Source organism: Eptatretus burgeri, chromosome 3, assembly GCF_056783735.1.
Source record: "Eptatretus burgeri isolate ZD-2024b chromosome 3, Ebu_testis_v1, whole genome shotgun sequence".
NCBI classification, from domain to species: Eukaryota; Metazoa; Chordata; class Myxini; order Myxiniformes; family Myxinidae; genus Eptatretus; species Eptatretus burgeri.
This window is the reverse complement of record NC_140963.1, coordinates 20196398-20218449: the sequence shown is the minus strand read 5'-3', so window position 1 is coordinate 20218449 and position 22052 is coordinate 20196398. Positions and strand designations below refer to the sequence as shown.

The 22052-nt window shown below is 43.4% G+C and overlaps 1 protein-coding gene across 1 annotated transcript in view; it reads right to left on the bottom strand.

The window, feature by feature from the left end:
* Positions 1–21673, bottom strand: part of LOC147029498 (protein mono-ADP-ribosyltransferase PARP14-like) — a 45494-nt gene extending 23821 nt beyond the window's left edge. The window contains exons 1-5 of the mRNA XM_085872556.1: positions 21264–21673; positions 20843–21091; positions 18743–18979; positions 13826–14878; positions 5226–8695 (exon numbers count right to left, since the gene is read on the bottom strand). Of these exons, the coding sequence (XP_085728682.1) occupies positions 14139–14878; positions 18743–18979; positions 20843–21091; positions 21264–21297 (1260 nt within the window). The 5' untranslated portion in view covers positions 21298–21673 and the 3' untranslated portion in view covers positions 5226–8695; positions 13826–14138. The remainder of the gene's footprint in view (positions 1–5225; positions 8696–13825; positions 14879–18742; positions 18980–20842; positions 21092–21263) is intronic.
* Between the last annotated feature and the right edge of the window lie 379 nt (positions 21674–22052).

Genomic DNA, 22052 nt, shown 5'->3' with positions numbered 1-22052 from the left:
ACCACACAATCTAGCGAAACAGGCATTTAATGGGAAATCTGAGCTAATCCTATATTTAGTAGTCCAATAAGGGCCATTTCTGTAACAATATATATACATACATACATACATGTATATATATATATATATATATATATATATATATATATATATATATATATATATATATATATATATATATATATATATATATATATATATATATATATATATATATATATATATATATATATATATCACTGGTGTTGGCGTAGTGATTAGGGTAGCGGCTTGGGATACAAAAGGTCCTGAGTTCAAGCCCCGTTGGCCGCTTGAATTAATACACACCAGGAGGTTGACTCAGCCTGTCATCCTTCTGAGGTCGGCGAAGTGAGTACCAGTGTACTGGGCCCAGTGTAAGCCCTGGTTAGAATAGGTGCACCATATCCCTGTGTCGTAAGAGGCGACCAGGGTTGCGTCAGGAAGGGCATCCGGCGTAAAACCTGTGCCAAATCATCATGTGGATCATAACGGATGATCCGCTGTGGCGACCCCTCACGGGAGCAGCCGAAAAAAAGATGAAGATATATATATATATATATATATATATATATATATATATATATATTTATATATATATATATATACATATATATACATATACACACACATTTATATATATATATATATATTTATATACACATTTATATATACACACACATTTATATACACATTTATATATACACACACATATATATATATATATATATATATATATATATATATATATATATATATATATATATATATATATATATATATATATATACATACATATACAGTCTAGAAGCCAAAATCTGTAGCTAGCCTAGAAAATAGGTTCGCTGCTGATTTCATGTTAGAATGGTGCAACTGGTGTTTTTGAAGAGTCTAGGCATGACCAAGTCTAGTTCCACTTGTTGCCAAGTCTGCATCTGAATATTATGGCCGCCATGATAGTAATCAAAATGGCCGCCATCAGATTTAGTCTTTTTCTTACTGCAAATTGTACTAGCCAGAAATTTGTCATGATTGTGAAATACTATGTAATCTGACACGAGGAACACTATTTTGTGCTTTATTTTTGTACTGGATCACAACTTTTCACATAATTGACAACTTAAACACGAAATTGAAAATGCACATACGAGCAACAAATGTGAAAAAGAAAATGTTTATTACTATTGATGGAGATGGGTTTACAGTCAGTCAAAGGTTATTTCAACAGCTGTCAGATTCTTTCTAACACAAAATTACGTTGCTTTGCAGAAGAGAAAAGTGTTGTGAGAACACCCAAGTACAATTTTCAGAGCTTTTGATCGGCTTGTACACTGAACGGGTTCCTACAAAGGGCTTTGCATCCACATGCTTTCGTGCAAGGCAGTCCATTCCGTGTACATTTGCACCGTCGAGTTGAGCATGACCCACGGCATTTGCATGTCGTCAGTTCTACACAGTAAGCAGTAATAGGCTGTGCAGTCATGAGTCGCGGCTGAAATGTCTCGTTGCCATCTTTGACGACCTGTTCCCACCCACAGTTCTCAGGTGCAGGTAGATGTGGTTCAGATTCCAAGGCTCTTCTCCACACAAAAGTCTGGTAGTGCGCTCGCTTGATGTGTAGAATCAGAGCATTGCGAGTTGGAGGCAGATTCTCAATAGCTTTGGTCAGACTGAGAAACAGATCACATCTTACTCGCAGAATTGAGTTATCTTGGCCATGAGGGTCATAAAGCCTGCAGACAAATGACTCAGCATCTGCAATCACACTCTCATCAGGAATTTCCTCTTTGCCTAGGTTATTCAACAGGTGGGAGTTGTTTTGAAAGACAGCCCATGCAGAGCGCTTCGCAATTCCAGCAAACTGGCTTGTGCTGTCTGAACCTGTCACTGCACGAAATGCCAGAAGTGACTCCCTCTGCGAATCTGGGATATTGATGGAGTCAATGGGAATGTAGTGTTGCTTTTTGGGTGTCCCTGCATTCATCCAGAGAAAGGGACTGAGATGCGGCTGATAGGCAACAAGGAGAATGAGGACATCAGTGTCCCGGCTAACAACAACAGTTTGCATGTACCCCTGTTCATATGCTTCCTTGGCATGGAGAAGAATGCGAGTATCAGCCTCTTCGTGCTCAGGAGATGACAAGTGTGAGACATCTCTCCCTGACGACGTCCACACTTTTGCAGGATCTGTGAAGCCTCCATTCAGTACCAGCTCCTGTTCGTGATTCTGGAACTTGTTTGCTAACTCTGTGCATAGAAAATTTGCTAAGCTAGCTTTGTTTTCATCAAGGCAGATGAGTGTATTCCATTGCCCCATGGACTGGCTTCTTGTTTGCACGTCTCTTCTGATTGCTTTCTTGCCCCGTATCCTCTGACTTCGAGCTGTTGATTTGATCGTTTTCTTCCTATACTGATCAAAGGCAAGATCAACCCTGGAGCAATAGTTGGAAAAAAACATGACTAATATGACCTGCAACAGAATCTGCCCATTCACCAAGCGTTTTAGCATTCATCCTGTTCACGAGTGCCTGGATCAGTGCCATGCCATCAATGATAGTGCATGTCGATAACGGTTCTGGAGCAACGTTTGGCAAGCCTTGCTGGAGAATCTTGCCAAGGTCAGCTTTGTTCAGAGGTAGACGTAATCTGCCATTAGGCATTGCCAATGACAGAGGAACTGCGCATATTTCTTGCTCCAGCATTTTGTTCATGTCAACGTCTCGGCCTGCCTGCATTGCTGTCACCACACATGTCAGAAGTTTTCTGTCTGCCTTTAGTGTGACCATTTTTTCCTTTCCCACTTTGACTTCAACAGTGTACATGCTCTCGAAAGTGTGCAGATTCTTAGACTTGATTCTGTCATGAAACCTTGTTGTCTTATTGATCAACCGGTCCTCCACGAAGTCTATGACGAGCTGCTTTCCAGTGATTTCAGCATTCAAGAGATCACTTGTCACAACATCTCTGGCAATGTCCCCTGTCGTAATTGAGACTAATTCTGGGGAAGTGCGATCAAATGGATTGTGGGTCTTGAATAGGTCAATGAGCTTTAGCACATACTCTTGGTCAATGAGCTTTTGCACATACTCTTGGTCTTGGATCATTCTCTTGGGACCGAAATCTTTATGCGCACAGTCATGCTCATCATCGTCGTCGTCTTCCTCACTGCCAGCGAGTGTGAACATGTTTTTTGTGTCTCTGGTAAGCTGAGCTCTTTCGTTGAAAGAGAGAGCCCATCTGTCACGGGCGGAGTCTGTTTTTGTTATTCCAACCAAACCTCCAGCTACTTTGCCAGCTTTGTTCACATGTTCAATTGCCTGGTCATCAGGTATTTCATTGAACTTCTGCTTTGTTTCTTTTGTGACAAAGTCTCCTGCAAGGAGACAATTCGCTCTGCATTTTCTGTGTTCAGTCCACCGATAATGCTATGCCCTGGAGAGTGTTTTACGTCACTGTAAATCTTTATGCCCACTCTGAAGATCCAGCTGAGGATTTCGTTCTCATGATGAGGCAGACTGCACTGGGCCAATTCATCTTCTTCAGAACTTTCACCTTCTTCAGATAAATCATTCACGGCGGTTCTCATGGCAAACTTTGTCACAGTTGAGGACGCAACTATGAGGGGTTTTGTGACATCCAATGGCTGCACGAATGTCACCTTGTCACTACCAAAGTGAACCTCCACTTTTGCTTGAAATTGTAGCTTTTGTAGGCTCCAGCCTCAATTCCAAAATCATTCAATAACAGCATGCTGTAGTGTTCCCAGATGTTTTTCAGGCTAAACACATGTCCCTTCTGCAGCTCTTTCTCAAGCTGGTTCATCACATTTCTGAAACAGATGCTTTCAGGAGACTGGTTTTTCTCTCCACTCTCCTTTTTATACTTTCTGCGAAAAGAAACATAACACTTGAGGTGATATTTACCTTCAGCTGCCATCAAGTCTGAAACACCTGCAAACCTGTGACGCATGGTGGGGTCAAATTGGGCCAAACTAAGCATCCTGGATGATGTGTGATCAAATTCAACATTTGTCAGGACACCAGCTTTTCCAGGAATGTCAGTCTGGCAGAAAGCGCATTTTGACCAATCCATAGCGCTGTGTGCGGATCTTAGTGACTTTGGGACATGGTATTTCTCTGAGGAACCTGATGTTGTGGGTATCTCTTCTGCGTAAGTCACAGATTGTGGCTGAATCCTTGACTTCAGTCTGTCTATTTTTTGTGCGTGAGTAAAGTCACTATAGCAGAATTTGTGCCATTGAATCTTTCGACGTGCTCCGGTACAGAATATTTTCTGATTCTTGAGAATGAGTCAACATATTTAGCGTCATTATATTTCTCTCTTTCTTTGCAACATTCAGCTACAGTTTTCACACCAACGATTGTAGTCTTTCGAAGTGGCGTTGACTTGCTAGTTTTTGAACTGTCCTGGCAAATAAAGCATTTATTCCAGTCTACATGCTCTTCTTCTTCTCGATCCCTTGAACCCCCTGTGAGAAATCTTGCGGCTTTCATTTTTCAGTTAGTCCTGGGTAACAGAAAAACACACAGTTATGTAGTTTAGGTTCATTTTATAGCAAAGTTGTAAAATTCATTGATTGTGGTTTGTATAATCAGACATTCTAATTCGAGCCTGAACATTTCTTTAAAAATAATATAGTGAAAAACAAGTCATATTATTTTAAGAAAATGGATGGAGCAATGTTTTTTTCTATACTCCCATCAGCTCAGGCATGCTCAAAAACATGGAAATCGACCCTAATTTTGTAATTTCATGTCAATTTGTGGCTGAAATATGACGAAAAGTGTATTTAATGGCGACCATTTTGTAAACTGTCATGGCGGCCATACTATCCATATCCAGAGTTGGCAACAAGTTGATTCACGTTTCTGTGTGTCTGGACAGTCAATTTACACCTGTTGCACTATTCTAACACGGAATCAGCAGGGTCATACACTATTCTGCTTTGGGCCTCCTGACTAATACACACATATATATATATATATATATATATATATATATATATATATATATACATTTATATACACATATATATATATATATATATATATATATATATATATATATATATACATTTATATACACATATACACACACACACATACATATATACCTTTCATGTAGACGGCCGCAGCAAAAAAGGGGGGGGGGATCTCATGCCCTTGATGCATACTCCAATAACTCACCGGATGAGGTGCAGCTGAGCGGAGCTGCGAGTGCGCACCAGCTAATAAGAGCAACTTTGTGGGGCAGATCTTCCCGGATAGCCTGTGTGCGGACTGTGCTGGATCAATAGGGAAAAGACAGAACGAGCTGGGTGATTCCGGCGATTCCTCACCTACTCTTCATAAAGTACACCATGGGATCTTTACCCTCCACATACTCATGCCAGCAGATGTAACGCCTGTTTAACATCCATCCGAGCGATAGCACACATTTATGAATCACTCTGCCTGCTTAACATCAGGATTACAGTTTAGAGCCGAGCTGAGACAAATGAAATGTCAATAATCTTACTTCATATGACAAGGAGAGTCATGGAATACATAATCACTCTGTTTTTATCCAAGGTGCAACAGCAAGAAGTTTCAAAGGTGAACTATGAACGAACTTCACACAAAAGAAAAAATTCTGTCTTACCATGCTGTTTAACCCCCTGGGAATCTTTGCCTGGCTGAGGGTTAACAATTAACCATCACCGCCGCCCCTCAGCACAAAGTCTCATTTCCTGTGTGTTTTATTTCTTAACGGCGATGGACCCGCTTCACACGGGAGAGGCAAAGGCTTCATTGGCTTTTACTGCTTAATCGAGCCTGCTGTTTTAAATCAAGTTGATGCCACCAAAATATTTGGGGAGGGTGGATGTGGAAGAATCAAGTGATTTGAACAAATGAATTAGACCGATGCACAAACTGTGTGTATTGTGATGGACATTGCCTCTCAATAACTCCGAGAGGATGGCGTGTTTTTAAGAGACCACGATCGCCAATCACCCCATAGCTTCCTACGGGATCCCACGCCCAGAGTCATGTTACCATACGCAAAATACCGAGTGCGAGCGGGTACGGTGAGGCGGTCACACAACAAATCCGAGTCAGTCGGTTGAGTGGAACCAACATTGCATAAACGCATCTAAGATCTAACTGCGATGACAAACTAGAGAGTTCATAGAACACAATACTCTGAGGAGTATTATCATTTTGTTTGCAGTCTGTAGGTACGAGATGCATCATTATGGGGAACGTGGCTGTGCTGTCTGATGCCGCCATGAGAGCAAAGCCAGTTGTTGGCTTTGTGGTTGAGATGGCTGGCTTGAGATCTTAAGGTCCTGAGTTGGAGCAAGTACAAGTAGAAGGCAGAATAAGATTGTGTTTTGGAGTGAAAAAGTTTTTTGGGTTTTATGATGGCATTGAAAAGGCAGAAAGGCCAAAATTTTGTGGGGGGGGGGGGGGGAGGAAACAAGAAGCAAAACAAAACAACCTCAAAACCAAGGGGATTTGTTCCTGGTTATCTGAGTCAGTGGAGGCAAAATGAAAACACGATTTTAAACAATATTATTGCGAATTCGCGCCCGCCGGCGTGCGAACGGCCACGTAACTCCAATCGTGGCACGTCGCCCACCGGACGGACAATTCAGTCGTGACCCTCTCGGACTAATGCCGGGAGCTAGTCACGGGTGGGCCTTTCGGCCCCACCACGATCGTGCCAATCGGCCCCCCGCATGGGATAGGGTTGTTCGCCAAACTCGACCCACCTAAGTACCCACGCGGAGGGTAGACCGGGCGATCGCACCACGCCGCAGGTCGACTCCGGACACGGGCCACTTAAACGACCCGTTCCGTACTATCGGGATAACCGAGCGATGTTATCGTCGGCCTCGACGGTTCCGATTAATTATCGGGCGTATTAATCCCACTACCAACCCTTTACGTGAAGCAAGATGGAGATTCAATTAAAGAAAAGACGAAGCAAAACGGGAAAACAGTTCAACATGATGCACATTTATTCCGCGGCACACATATACAATTACAACAATTATGCACCTAAAGCAATTGCAACAAAAGAAACACAACAATGCCGATCTACAACCGACTACGCGTGCACACGGCAACACTTAAACAGTTTTACTTTACAAACGGCGCCAACAACACATTTACTCAAAAGTAAAAGAAAAGGCCACCCTCAAAGACAAGGGGGGACGACGGGGCCTGTGGGCCAATATTTGCGCGGGACCTGAAAGAGCGGTCAGGTCCGCGAGACCGGGTGGATCCTACCCATGTCTTTGTGATGAGCCGCAAATGTGGCGGCACGGCGGTGCCCCGACTTCGTGCTCCTTCGCGGGTTTCGTTGGCACTGCTTGGAGTGGGGTGGGAACGGGGCCCCCTTTTCGCACTATCTCAGCACGGGGGGGGGGAATTGTTGATGCTCTGGGGAAAGAGGATAGCTGGCTTGCTTGGGTCCCGCGACGAGCGATTCCACCGCGAGCTCATCGCCGACCGCCGTCTTCCTTGTCTTGGACCCGAGCTACTCGGTCTCTTCCCCCATTCTCCTCAGCCGACTGCAGCAAACCACCTGTACGCCCTCGCCTCCCGAATCCACTCCGCGCTCCAAGCTCCAGGCTTCCTCTCTCTGCAGCTCCCCGACAGACTCCGAACCCCGACAGACTGCCAACCCCGACAGACTGCGAACCCCGACAGACTGCCCAAATTTGCCCTGCGCTCGGCGCTTTATAGGCCGGCAGGTGAACCCATATGCAAATTTATGGATCAGAACGAGCTCGGGGGTGGAGCCACGCTCGCCCATTGGACGGAGGAAAAGGGGCATGAGTCTCCCCTGATCCGAGAATTTGCATATCTCGATTCTACACTGACGCGCCTGGAGGCGGGGCCAAACCACCCCGCGCTTGCTGATTGGACGGATCAGAAGTGGGCGTGTAGCATTCCTGATCCGAATTCTCCTCGGAAAGGCCGCATTTTGCACTCGCGGTTCGGCACGCACCTTGTACGAGCCCAGGACAGCCCGACGCTCGGTGTTCACAGGTGGTGCGGGAATGGCGGTAGAAGGAGGAGTGAAGGTGGTGGAAGGTTTAAGGTGGTGGTTTATGGCCATGGTTCCGTTTAGAATGGCGGTGATGCGATGTTTGCGGGAGGGAGTTGTGAAGGTCACGATCGTGGCTGTTGGCGTTGTTGTTGTGTGAAGCGGCATTGTGGTTGGTGGTTGTTGTGTGATGGCGGTTGAGACGTGGTTGGTTCAAAATAAAGATAGAACAGAAAAACGGCTATCCCAAAGGGTCACAGCACGAATGAATCGCATTTATTCCCTCTAAACAACGGGTTTGGGGCTAACTACACATGTACTTACAGAGATATCTCACCTACGGGACCTGAATGGTGGTTTGCAAATTTCCATAACCATAACAATATCAACAACATGGTATGATATATCATGGAAAATTTTTGATGAAAACACAAACATCACACAGGGACGAAAACATAACAGAAAAACACGATGGGTCCGGTTCGGAAAACTTAACTTTGATTCAGGTGGAAGGAGTGGATCTGATCTACACGTGAAGCAACCCCGAACCAGAAGATTGATGTTTGCAGATTGAATCAGTCCCATGTAGTCACAGAAGTCCTTTGCTGAAGTGACATGTCTGGTGGGAGAGGTACCAACACACATCCAATTGGCATGGTGACAATTGAAAGCGCCACATATGATAAGGAAGAGAGTTGGGATGGGTGCTTAAAAGTTGGTCCATGTTGTCCGAGAGAGATGATGATCAAGTCATCACTGTTTGGAGGATGGTACAACACACTGATAAACAAGAAGAGGAAGCGGAGAGGAAGTCACAGCCAAGGGTACTCCTGGGGGTTGCGAGGTGAAAGATCAGTACATGGACAGTGAGAAATTGAGTTATTGATGCGAAGTGCAATTCCGCCACCAAGGCGGGGTTCAGGCCAATCAAATTGGAGGAGGCAACAGCCAGCGAGAGACACTAAGGAGTCATGGACTACCTGCAGGAGGAAGGATTCCATCAAACAGATGGATGTCCATCCAGTTTATCAGCAGTGGTCTGAATTGAGAGATGTCAGGTTGGAGTGAAGGTTGTTATTTTAGGTCCAGACAGTTAGGAACAGGGAAGGAGACATTAAGAGAGTGCAAGATGGGGAGGTTGGTGGGTTTTAGGATGGGGGGCAGGGTGGGGAGAGTGCAGGATGAGGAGGGAAGCTGGGAGAGCTTGGGTGGAGTGAGGGGGAAGCATTAATTCTATATTAATTCCAGACAATAGCTTGTCATGAATTGGAGATGATATTTCATTTCTTTGTTTTATGCAATTGGTGTGCCACACTCCTTATTTTCCTCAAAGATCTCTGCTGCATCGAAAGAAAATTTGGATGTTTTTGCTGGTAGTGGGGTTGGAGGAGTGGTTGGGATTTTTGGCTGCATGATGGTCTTCCTCCATATTGAATTTAATGCTTGTATGAAATCTAGCAAACCAGAATATAGAAATGTTAATGCAATATCGATCAATGTATGTATTTTGAAACATTCCTGTCATTACTCACCAGAATGTGATTTGGATTTTATGCAACTCGAATCTCATTAAAAAGGGGTAAATGGTTGGTTTGGGAATTGTGGCCTGAATGCCCAACATAATTACGACATTGAAGTTTTCAAAAATGGAAGGTATCTGTGTCTTTTATGTACAGGCCTCTGATACGATATTTCTGCAGATATGCAAGATCTCTGCAGACGATGATAGAACCAGAAGCTGGTGCAACACTTGGAATATGTCTTACAACCTTGGCAAATCTCACACTCTCACTCAGTTTCTGTGAAAGGTTCATCTGATGAACCCTCCAATTGACTTCCTTGACAAACCACTTGAAGTTCAGTCTCTCAACCCTTCCAGCCTCGTCACCAACCAGAAAAAGTCGACAAATCCACACAGAACAATGGTTTGATATAATGGAACAATCATGAGCTTGTTCCTTTTGAGATGAAGGCCAACAGGGTCAACAACACCGCATCAAAATTTCAAACAGGTAGCGGAGGCATAATTAATGCATCACTGAAAAGCAGTAATCATTCATTGCAATTGTTCAATCCTCAGAAACAGATCCTGAATGAGCCTCGAAAGGAAGGCCTTGAATCCCTCAAAAGTAACAACCACAAGAGCAAGAATAGCTTTGCAATACATATCCCCTACCAATCCCAATGAATGTTCAGGATGTAAACATTTCTTTGCACAGGAACCAAAATGAAGAAGAGGAAACTCTCACCCACTGTGTTTGGGTCGATTGAGTAAAATAAAAAGAAAAACCATTTTCATTTATTGATATCTTTTGTGGATAAGATATTAATAAAGACAACTAGGACAAGAAACCGGAGATAGAAATTAATTTGCTTGAACGCACACTCAAGCCGATATCGGACACAAAATGAACAAGAACAAACTCTCTCACCCACTGTGTTTCATTCGTTTCGAAGCTTTGCCCATTTCATGTTATAAAAAATAGGAGCACTGGACATGTGGCTTATCTGGACCCTGGCCTTATGTTGTAACCCAAATTTAACAGCATTCTGGTTGTTGGGTCTGGAGAAGAATGTCTATCATGGCATGAAGGCGATTTTCCCAAAAGTTGAATAAGTCGGCCATTCTGACACACTTCTGGTCAAGTGATTGGCATGACCACCAAAATTTAACATCAGGACCCTATCATAATGTTGCAACCGAAATTTGGTAGCATTCTGACAGGTGGGTCTGGAGAAGAAGATTTTGGAATGTGTGACCGCCATTTTGACGCACTTCCGGTCACGTCATCAGCATGGCCTCCACAATTTAACATCCAGACCCTGTCATAATGTTGCAACCGAAATTTGGTAGCATTCTGACAGGTGGGTGTGGAGAAGAGGATTTTTGAAGAAATTTACTAAGTCCGCCATTTTGACGTACTTAAAGTTACATACCGGAATGAGCTTTGCAATCCCCGTTACCAGTCAGGAGCAGAACATTGCTGCCAATTTTCAGCCGGATCGCCCAGCAGTTTGGTCAGAGAAGTCGAAATGGGAGACGGACGGACAGACAGATGGATGGATGGACAGTGCTCCATGACAATGCCTTCTCTGGAATTCCAATTCCAGGTAAGCGAAAAACCCGATGTACATACATGAAGTACATACATGAAAAGGCTGAATGCCTAAACTCCATGTTTGCTTCTAAATATAGTGTCCCAAACTCATCGCTTTCTGTACCCACCTCAGGCAATCGCACCCAGCTGTTCCTGGACTCCGTGTCCTTTTCTCCTCACAAGGTGGAGAGCTTGCTGTCAAACCTCGACTCAGATTCTGCAACCGGTCCAGACGGAATCAGCCGACATGTCTGAAAAATCTGCTCTGCTGCTCGTGCTCACCCTCTCTCTGTTCTATTCACCCTTTCATTTACTCAAGGTCATCAGCCGTCTGCTTGGAAATCAGCAAACATGACATCTCCGAATAAAAAAATGTGCAAAAACAGATCCCTGGACCTCTGTACCAATCAGCCTTCTCCCAATCCTCAGCAATGTTGTGGAATCCATCATCGCTTCAGCCATTAAATCCTTCGTATTCTCCAATGGCTTGATTTCCGATCATCAATTTGGTTTTAGACCAGGTCACTCGACCCTGATTATGCTGCTTCTGCTCTCCCAACAATGAATGGAGGTCCTCAATGCCAGACATGTAATCAGAGCCCTCTCCCTGGACAAATCACGTGCTTTTAATACGGTCTGGCACACTGCCCTGCTCAGCAAACTCTCTTCCGATGGTAACCAAGGCCATCTGCACTCAAGGCTCGCAGACTTCCTCTTCTGTCGCAGCCAAAATAAATAAATAAATAAAAAGAAGCCAAATTCTGCGTCTGAGTGGTGACCCTTTCGGGGATTGTAACCCCAGCCAATAATAAAGTGCTTCAGCAGTAATGGAGTTCTTTCATCCCCATTTCCTGTCCAGGCTGGAGTTCCTCAAGGCAGCATTCTGGACCCTGTTCTTCTTCTGGTTTTTATCAATGATCTCTCTGACTATGGAAAATCCTCTTTATCTCTCTGCTGATGATGACACCGTCTATCATACCATCTGTCATTCCTCAGATCGGCAAGCAGCAGCCTCTTCACTCTCTCCAGATCTGGATAAAATCACAGGCTGGTCAAACATGTGGAACATGTCTTTCAATCCTGACAAATCTCACACTCTCACTTGGTCTCTCCGAAAGGAGCATCTGGAAAACTCCCCCTTCTACTTTCTCAACAATCCTCTTGAAGAAGTCCTTTCATTCAAGCTTTTGGGTCTCACAATCTGCCATGATCATTCCTGGAAAAGCCACATTTCAAAACTAGCCTCCAAAGCCAGTCGCCGATTGGGCAACCTCCATCATGCAAAGTCCTTCTTTGGCACACCTAAGCACCTGACCACGAACAAATCTTTTTTTCATAGCCTGATGGAGTACTGCTCTCCCCTCTGAGCTGGTGCTCCCACCTCTCACCATTCTCGGCTTCACGCTGTGGAAACCAAGGCATTTCGGATCATTGGAATTTCTCACGATGAGGCTGAGTCTTTGGGTCTCTCACTCTCTCACCGCAGGCAGATCAGTGGTCTTTCTGTCTTCTACCATCTCCTCTCTGGCCTCACCCCCTGCTCTGTCTGCGATATTTCCCACCATATTTACGCAGGGCGCTCAAGGTCCGACAGCAACACCCTTCTGGTAAAACTACCAAAATCAAGAATCACTGCTCACCTCCACTCTTTCATTCCTTTTTTTTCCCCACCTTTGTAACAAACTGCCACACTCTCTTCAATCCCACTCTTCCCTCCAGGTCTTCAAAACAGCTGTTCACCAACCTCTCTTATTTTCCCCCCACCAAAACGACAATCTTTTCTACCCCCATTAATCCATCCCAAAGCCACCTCCATCAAATTCCCTGCCTTCCTTCCCAAAAGTTCCCTGTCATATGAGGATCTGAAAGTCCCTGTGTACCATCACCCCATCCCTCTCCCTTCCACAGATCTCCTCATGTCTCTGTTCCCCATTGTTTTGTCCTTCCCTCTCCAACCCCTCTTATCTCCTGCTCCCCTTGTTGTACGTTCTGTGTGTTTGCTCTGAATAAGAGCCGCGACATTGAATGCAAAAAAAAAGAAAAAAATAAGAAAACAAACAAACGGAGTGAAAACTGAGTACTCCTTTCTTTCGGGGTCTGGCGATGACGTCATGCATTGCCTGCATATGGCATTGGGAAGGAGCGGTGTACAATAGGATGGGATCACATCTGGATTAACAATTTTCAAAACTTCTGACGTTTGTTCGATACCATGCAGAATGGCAAATTTCCCTTCCATCACACAGACTTGGTTTTGGAAAAACAACAAACATCTGGTCCATCAACAATATTTTAAATTGCCTTTTCACAATCATAATGTTCAGAGCATATGAGCTGTATTACTCGCCTTACCTCATTCTCTGAGAGCTGCCATTCGCCATGTTTTGGGAAACTTTTGGAAAATCAGTTACCATGTTGAAAATACTTCCAAAATTTTTATGAATGCAAACATAAATCCAATTCCTTCAAACATTACTCCAATGAAAAAAAGAAAATGATTTGACATGTGATACAAATCGATGCTCAAAGTTGACCTATTTTATGACACGTACACTTTGAACATGCGTATCACAAAGAAAATCCCTAAAAAGGCAAGATAATCAGTGTTAACCCTCCAATAGTCCATCATTATTACAAGCAACCTTATGCACCTTGGAATCCTTGAGGTTCCCAGCAATCATGGAGATGTGTGCTCTTCTGCGCATCTTCTCTCTTACTTTGGAATGAGGACATGCCTTATGGATATAGCAATTGTTTTAAGAAAGTCTCTGCAATCTGCAAACAATCTTTTGTTGAATGTAGACAAACTTGTTTTGAACAAATGATGTGAGCAGTGATGGAATTTTCTTCAAACCTCTCATTAATAGCTTGCTGTATTTCAGCATTTTGAAGGAACTGTATGACTTCACTTGTCAGTGAGATTTTCTTTTGGGTGAATGTACGTATCGACTTTTTCACCTTGTTTCACACACCTTTAAAATATTTCTTCATTCCTTCAAATGAGAGGCTATTCGTTTCACCCCGAAGTTCCAAAACTACAAAAGGGAAATCTTTTTTCATGTTCACCTCGACTTTTAACTTCTTCAGAAGTTCAAACTCTGAAAATTTCAGAGTTATGATTTTGTTGATGAAACGAGGATCAGCATTAATGTCTTTGTGAGCTTTTTCAACTGCCTTTTCTATTGTCTTGCCGGTAATCTTTAAATCCTTCACTTCAGCAAACAAATGTATGTTCAGTGAAGAATTATCAAAATTGATAATTCTTGCATTCGTCGTAAGCTGTGTCATTTCATTCTGCACTCTTTTCCACACCTCAGGATGAGTGACAGCAAATGTTTTTCCACCCAAATTGTTCATTGTTTCTTGAAACATTTTATGGACAGCAATCTTCCAATGCTGAGCCAGATTTAAAGAGGACATTGCTTCAATCTTAAATCTTGGTATCACCACAACTGATGATGTGGACTGGTGAAATTGCAACTCTGCAGAAATGCTTTTAAATTTACTTTGAATGTACTTTGTAAAGAAAGGGTTCTTTACAATCAACTTCAAGATGTTGTGGTCAATGTGGCATGTCACTTTCTTTGGCATCTCTGCTGCAACTGTATGTCCCCGAACTACAATGTCGTCTTCTTTGTTGTATTCAAACATCTGTGTGGATGTCTGCTGAAGGCAACGTTGCTTTGCCAAAACTTGTTTTGCCACTGCAAGGTAAATATAAATCAGGGTCAGTGATAAATATTGCAAGTTACACAAGTGGAGAACAGAACAAATGCAAACTTTTAAAAGACTGTAGTGCAAACCATTATCGACATATTTCCACACACTGAAAAAAAAAATTAACTTGCTTTCATGCCTTTTGAAATGAATTTTATCGTTCATGTTATGAACAAAGTCACATGGCCTTGCCCATTTGACTGTGTGCTCGTGTCTGAGCGATCCTGCCCTTGGTCAATTTATCCAAGAATAAGACGCAAAACTGCTTGTTGTTTTGTACGCAGCCTGTGGTTGCGTACAAAACTGTACGAATACAGAATGGGATTGCATCATTTTCTGGTTGTGCGGCTGTGCCGCTGACGCAGTAACCCTGTTATTAGGAAGCTGGTACTCATTTTGCTGATCACAGAAGGATGACAGGCTAAGTCAACCACCTGGTGTTATTTCAACAGCATGACAGAGGCTCAAACTCAGGACCCTAAGATCTTCAGCCAGCCACCTTATTCATGAAGCCAACACCAGGCTTTGTGAAACTGCTGTTGGTTGCGGTGTTAGTTTGAGCACCAAATTATCAAGCCTGACATTCTTTGGTAAAATGTTAAGCTGGCTATCTCATGTACAATGACGATGATAAAGATCCCACGATAACTTTTGGGATATGCACCCAAAGCAACTTTCAAATTTGCTGTCAGGATAATGTGGATCTTGTTCTCCTCCAACTCTTCCCTTTATCAGGGTTGAGGTCCGATGGCCCCAAGCGTCTGCCCTGCCTTGACGACAATACTCCTCCACCTCCATCTGTCCTCAATCAACTCTCTCCACTCTCCAACCACCCATACCTTACAGATATCGCTCCTCACACAAACCTCCCATGTCAACCACGGTCAACCACTTTTCCTCCAACCTTTATCCCCCAACCCATCTGCTCTGATTGCCATTGTCTCTTCCCCCATCCGCACCACGTGTCCAGCCCATTTCAGCCGGCATTTCATCGAACTCCCTGTCAAACTCATCCAAACACCAATCTCCTTCCTCAGTTCTTTCATCCTCCTTCCATCCACCCTCTTCACTCCTGCAATCCTCCTGACCCAGTTCTCGCAAACCTGCAGCCCCTGTTGCCTCTATGTCAGTGCCAACATCTCCAGACCATAAAGGTTGACCGGCGTTACACATGACGATATCAGAACCTTCCCTTTCAATTTTCTTGATATCTTTCTGTCTGCCATTACTCCCTCCACCCTCCTCCACGCATTCACCCCCACCTGAATCCTCCTCAGCACCTCTGCCTCGGACTTACCATCCCCGGTCACTGTTCCTCCAAAATACTCAAAACGTATTTCCCCGTCTGATATTCATTCTTTTTTCTCTGCTGACTGACCCACATCACCTCAGTCTTCTCCCTGCTCATCTTCAGTCCATGCTTCGCAAATGCCTCCTTCCACTCCCCCAGTACTTCCTGCATCTCCTGTCCACTCTCCACCACAAGTCAGATTGTCCGCATGCAGCATCCTCCCCATACTACCCTCTCAAGCTCACCATCCTGGTTTCCAGCTACATCACTATGATAAACATGAGTGGGCTGAGAGCGCTTCTCTGCCTCAAACCAATGTTCATGCTGAACTTCTCAGACATCCCAGGACCAACCAAGACTCTTCCCTTCATTCCCTTGTACATTCCCTCCACCACCCTAACTTCTGCTTCTGGCGCTCCCATCCACCTCAGTGTCACCATGACCATCTCTCTCGGGACAGTGTCACAGGTCTTCTCCGGGTCCACAACTCTCTCTAGACAGTGTCACAGGTCTTCTCCGGGTCCACAAATCCCAATGCCATCTCACCTTGCACCTCCAACCTATTCTCCACCAGCTGTCTCCGTGTGAACATCCCATCTGTCATCCCCCACCCTTTATAAACCCTTGCTGCTCTTCTCCAATCTCCATTTCCACACTCTTCCTTATCCTCCCATCCAGAATCCTCTCCAGCATCTTCATGACATGACTTAGGAGCATAACGCCACTGTACTTCCCCAGATCTTGAACATCACCCTTCCCCTTCCATATCGGCACAATTAACCCTGTTCTCCAATCCTCTGGAATTTAACCCTCTCTCATGCAGACATATGTTCAACAGCCTCTTTGTCCAAATGACTCTGACTCCTTCCGCTGCAATTATCATCTCTGTACACAACTCATCAATGCCTGGCCATCTTCCCTTCTTCATCCTCTTCAATATCGTCCACACTTCCTCCTCTGTGAGCTCTACCAACTCCACTTTCCCCTCGACAGAACACATTAGCTCCAGCTTGCCACTGCTTCCTTTCCAGTTCAACAGCTGTTTAACATATCCTTCACATATCTTTGATGCAACTCCACTTTGATCGGACACCTGACCCTGACCCACGCCGTTTATTATTATTATTCCATTGAATTCAGAATGGGATTTAAATCAATTCAATTCAGATCAGATGGAAGACCAAATAGGTCCAGTCCTGCAATGGAGTCATCAGAAGGAACCCGAACAAGCAAAAAGAAAAGATGAAGTCATCAGGAGGAACCTGGATAGGATTCACATTTCAGCTGTTACACCTCTCCCCTCAAACTCATCCAGACACAGCTAATTGAGCCTTGTGAATAAATAAATAAAAACACATCAAAGAAAAAAAAAATTCTATCTGCCAGACTGTGTGTCCGATCAAGTTGAATTTTACAACAAGTATTCCCATCACTACTGGATCACAATTGTAAAGTTTCATGACAATTGCCAAAGTGGTTTCAGAGGAAACATTAAATAACATTTTTCTTAAATCTAATATCACTGCTAAGCCATGTAACATCAATTATTCCTTAACAACAATGTACATGCATACCTTGGGGAACATTCATTTGAAGTTTCGCCTTGACCTGTTCAGCCATTTCAGAGAAGAAGATTTTTGAAAGTTTTTTTTTTTTTAACAAAATGGCTGCCAAATCACATGACCAATGACAATCAAAAAAAAAAAATTTGTGCACTATTTCATCCCGAGATGACCCTCAAAAATGTTCATACTGATTGGATGTAGCGTTCTACATATGCAATTCTGACATCACAACAAAGGCACCGATGACGTCATGCAAAAAAAAAAAAAAAATCGCACTCATTCGCCACGAGGAGTACTTGCGATGTACCAAGTTTCAATTTTTCCCTTGGTACGGTTTCAGAGGTACAGAGATCCAAAATTTTTCCGTTTTTCCAATATGACTGCCACACCACGTGACCAAGGACATCATAATCATCATTCAAACATTCTACATGGGTAGTTGCACCAATGATGAAAATTTCCTCTGAATTCCAAAAAAAGTTGCAGAGAAAAACATGAAAGTTCTGTGCGGACAAACAGACAGACAAACAAACGGACCCAAATGCAATACCCTCTCCTTTGGCAAGGGTAATAAAGCCAAGAAGATGATTACAAAGATTAAAAGGAGGAGGAGGATATTGGGACCATACTCTGGGCAGAGCGTTGGTGCTGCCAAAGCAGTCCCCTTGACTTAGTGGCCACAATTCTGGATGGGTCGCCACTCTGACACAGGATACTAGCAAGCTGGCACTCATTTTGCTGACCTCGGAAGGATGACAGGCCGAGTTAACCCCACCTGGTATTAATTCAACAGCTGAGTGGGATTTGAACTCAGGACACTCGGATCCAAATCCCGCCACCCTAACCATGAAGCCAACACCAGGCATAAAGATTGAAAGCAAAACACTTTCCAAAACAACAAAATGTTTCTTTCATTGAGTTTTGTGGAAGTTTTCAATTCACGTTTGAACATCTACTGAACAAAATATTAATAACATTCTGAGATTTCAATTTACCTTCAGAGCTGTCAAATTGCAGATATGCCATTTGTTTGTGCTCTTCCATTGACATCCTGTTTATATTCCCACCACAGATTTCTGCTTCCTTTTGAAAATATTGATGGAGAGTGATCATGTTGGTGCTGCTTGGAAATCCTTCCACACAAAGCCACTTTGTCATTTGTAGTGGAGTCGCCAATATAGCTCGACCATAGAGCTTACAAATTGAGCAGGTCTTTTGAAAAACTTTCCATGCTGAGAAGACAAGCACAAGTACGGATGAACAAAACATCAATTCTCCATCAGAATGCCAATCATCTTCACAGGAAATGTTACTCAAACAGGCAATCTCGTGTCTCAAATGTGTGAACCAATTATTATAGTTGCTTTCATCTTCCCCCTGCCCCCTCAAATAAAGTTATTCTTCAACTTTTGTCACCTCACATCACTCCACCCCAGTCCATTATAAATGAAATATAATATTTTATTGAATACAATGGAAGAGGCTCATGAAAGAGGTAACACTGGCGAGAGGGTCGACAAACTAGGAACGGGGAGGAGGGAAGCGAGTAGATAAAGGACAGACAAACAGGAGAGGGACCTGATGAGGCACCACAAAGACCAGGGGCATGGTTAGTGAGAATGAAAAGCTCGTGGATCGTGTTTCGGACCAGTCTATACTTTTTTTATAAGATTTAATTGTGATTGGTTAAGGTTACATTTGCTCTCAAGTTTCCGGACTCCGACAAAGGGAGTCACGCCAACAACAATAACAACAGTGGAAAAACAACATTTTGGAAAGGGAAAAAGGGAGGAAAGGACAACGGAGAGCAGCAAGGCATAATGGTGTGTTCCTTTGGGACTTATCTTAAGCAGCTACACTTTGTTTCCAGTGGTGCATTCCATTTAATTCCGACTTCCACAGTGAAGAAGAGATCAGAGATTTTGGTTGTGCAAACCTGTTAATGTTTAATGACATTTATTCCTTTGCTACAATGACTCAACTGATGTGAGTGATCACTTTGCTACAAAGTGATGCATGTAAAGGCATGGAGAGAAGTAAAACAAAGAAAAAATGAAAGAGGTAAGGGGAAGAAGGAGTAGGAAGCAACACACAAAAACTTGGCTTTTCTGCAATATCAGTTGATGAGATCTCTTTCAATGTTGCATTGTCATTCACAGGACAATATGAGGCAATTTTTACCTTGTTGGCCATTTCATCTAAAAATGTGAAGCCAGTGTTTCAAATGAACTAGGCCCAGCTTGTAATACACCAAAATAAAATCTCGGGATTTTTATTTATTTATCTTTGAAAGACCAAAAATAATGTACAAAGCCATGGTGACATCTTAACTCATGACAGTGGGTAGTTGGTTGATTCCTTAAGAAGCTGGAGTTGGCTTAGCAACTAGGGTGGCTGGCTTGGGGTCTTCGGGTCCTGAGACCGAGCACAATTGAGGCTGAATTAACACTAAGTGGGGTTGATGCAGCCTATCATCCTTCCGAAGTCGGTGAAATGAGTACCAACGTACTGGTGTCGGGGCACAGCATCAGCGGCACAGCAACAAAACAAAACAAAATGAAACAAAATGAAAGCTCCCAGCAGCCAAGCTGCCATACGCGAGAAGAAAAAGAAGGGTGATTCGTTGTTCTTGCTTCAGTACATATGCCCATGGAATTACCTCATTTCTAGTAAGACCGAGAAACCATATTGTCACAGCACGCATTTGTGCCAGGAAGTTTTTATGATTGGATTTTCCCTTCTTCACCAAATCCCAGATTTTTCTTGGTTATACTCAATCAAAAATTTCCATTTTATTATTAGAGTGACTGTGTGTTTAAAAGTTTCACCCATTGTGGCCCAATGTCTATCAGAAGACACAATGAAAAGAAAACAGTTGGAAACTGTCATTCCCCCCAAAAAACTTGCAAAGCTAGCTGAAGGAACACGTTGTCATCTCTTTGCATTTGCATTTCAGTAAACTATGCCAATGAGTTTTAAAAATAATGAAATAAGGAAAGGAACAGTGAAGCATTTCATCAGTTTCAAAACAAACATCACATGCCAAGTATGTTGCAAAGTTTAAACAAAGCATTGTGTTGTTCAATAGTTCTTACCAATAGGTTTACGAAAAGTAACGATAGCTTCTCTCCCATCTATTGCGTAATCCACATCAAAGTCGAGGTGACGGCGTCCACTGTTCAGTTCTATGAACAATGAAACCAATTTGAATGGTGTGCTTTCATCCAGTCCTTCCAGCTTCATATGATAGGCATCAACCTCAAAGCTGGACTCATTCCAAGCCTCAACGTGAAGCTCTTTTCCATCAATCTTGAACTCGGCAGTTGCGAGAATTCTGTCAACTTCTGAAACAAAGTCAATAAAATGGGAAATAAAACAAGAGCAAGTCTGAAGACGACAATGTTCACGAGCGGTATTTGAAAATGTAGATTGTTTCAGAAGTCAAGGATGAGACAATGTGATAATGTTTGACCAAGTTATAAAAATGATCAACATCAACATCAACCTGCCTCCTACCTTTCTCGGCTTCACGCTGTAGAAACCAGGGCATTTCGGATCATCGGCATCTCCCGCAATGAGGCTGAGTCTTTGGGCCTCTCACTCAATCACCGCAGGTTGGTCGGTGGTCTTTTTGTCTTCTACCGTCTCCTCTCCAGCCTTGCCCCCCTGCTCTCTCTGCGATTAGTCCCCACATTTCCTCAGGGCGCTCAAGGTCAGCCAACAACCCCCTTCTGGCATAATTACCAAAATCACGAATCACTGCTCACTGCTTTACTCTTTCATTCCTCTTTTTCCCCACCTTTGGAATAAACTCCCTCACTCTATTCTTTCCCATTCTTCCCTCCAGGCTTTCAAAACAGCTGTTCACCACCACCTCTTATCATCCCCCATCCAAATCCTCGATCTTTTCTACCCCCGATAATCCACCTAAGCCCACTTCCTCCAAATTCTTTGCTTTCCTTCCTGAAAATCCCTGTAATGTCCATCTTCTATTCCCCATGTTCCCCGTTCCATCCCTCTCCCTTCCACAGATCTCCTAATGTGTCTGTTCCCCACTGTTTCGTCCCTCCCACTCCCACCCTTCTTGTCTCATGCCCCCTTGATGTGCGTTGTGTGTTTGCTCTCACACGAGCCTCGACAAGGTATACAAAAAAAATAAACATGATGTGGTACGAGTGACAACTTCAACCCGGTTTCGTTCAACAACTTTCAAAATTTGACCTTTGCATAACCTTTAAAGGTCACAAAACAATGTTGTGGACATTAAAATAAGGAAACAGGATACGTGCTATAGCTTATTGGAGT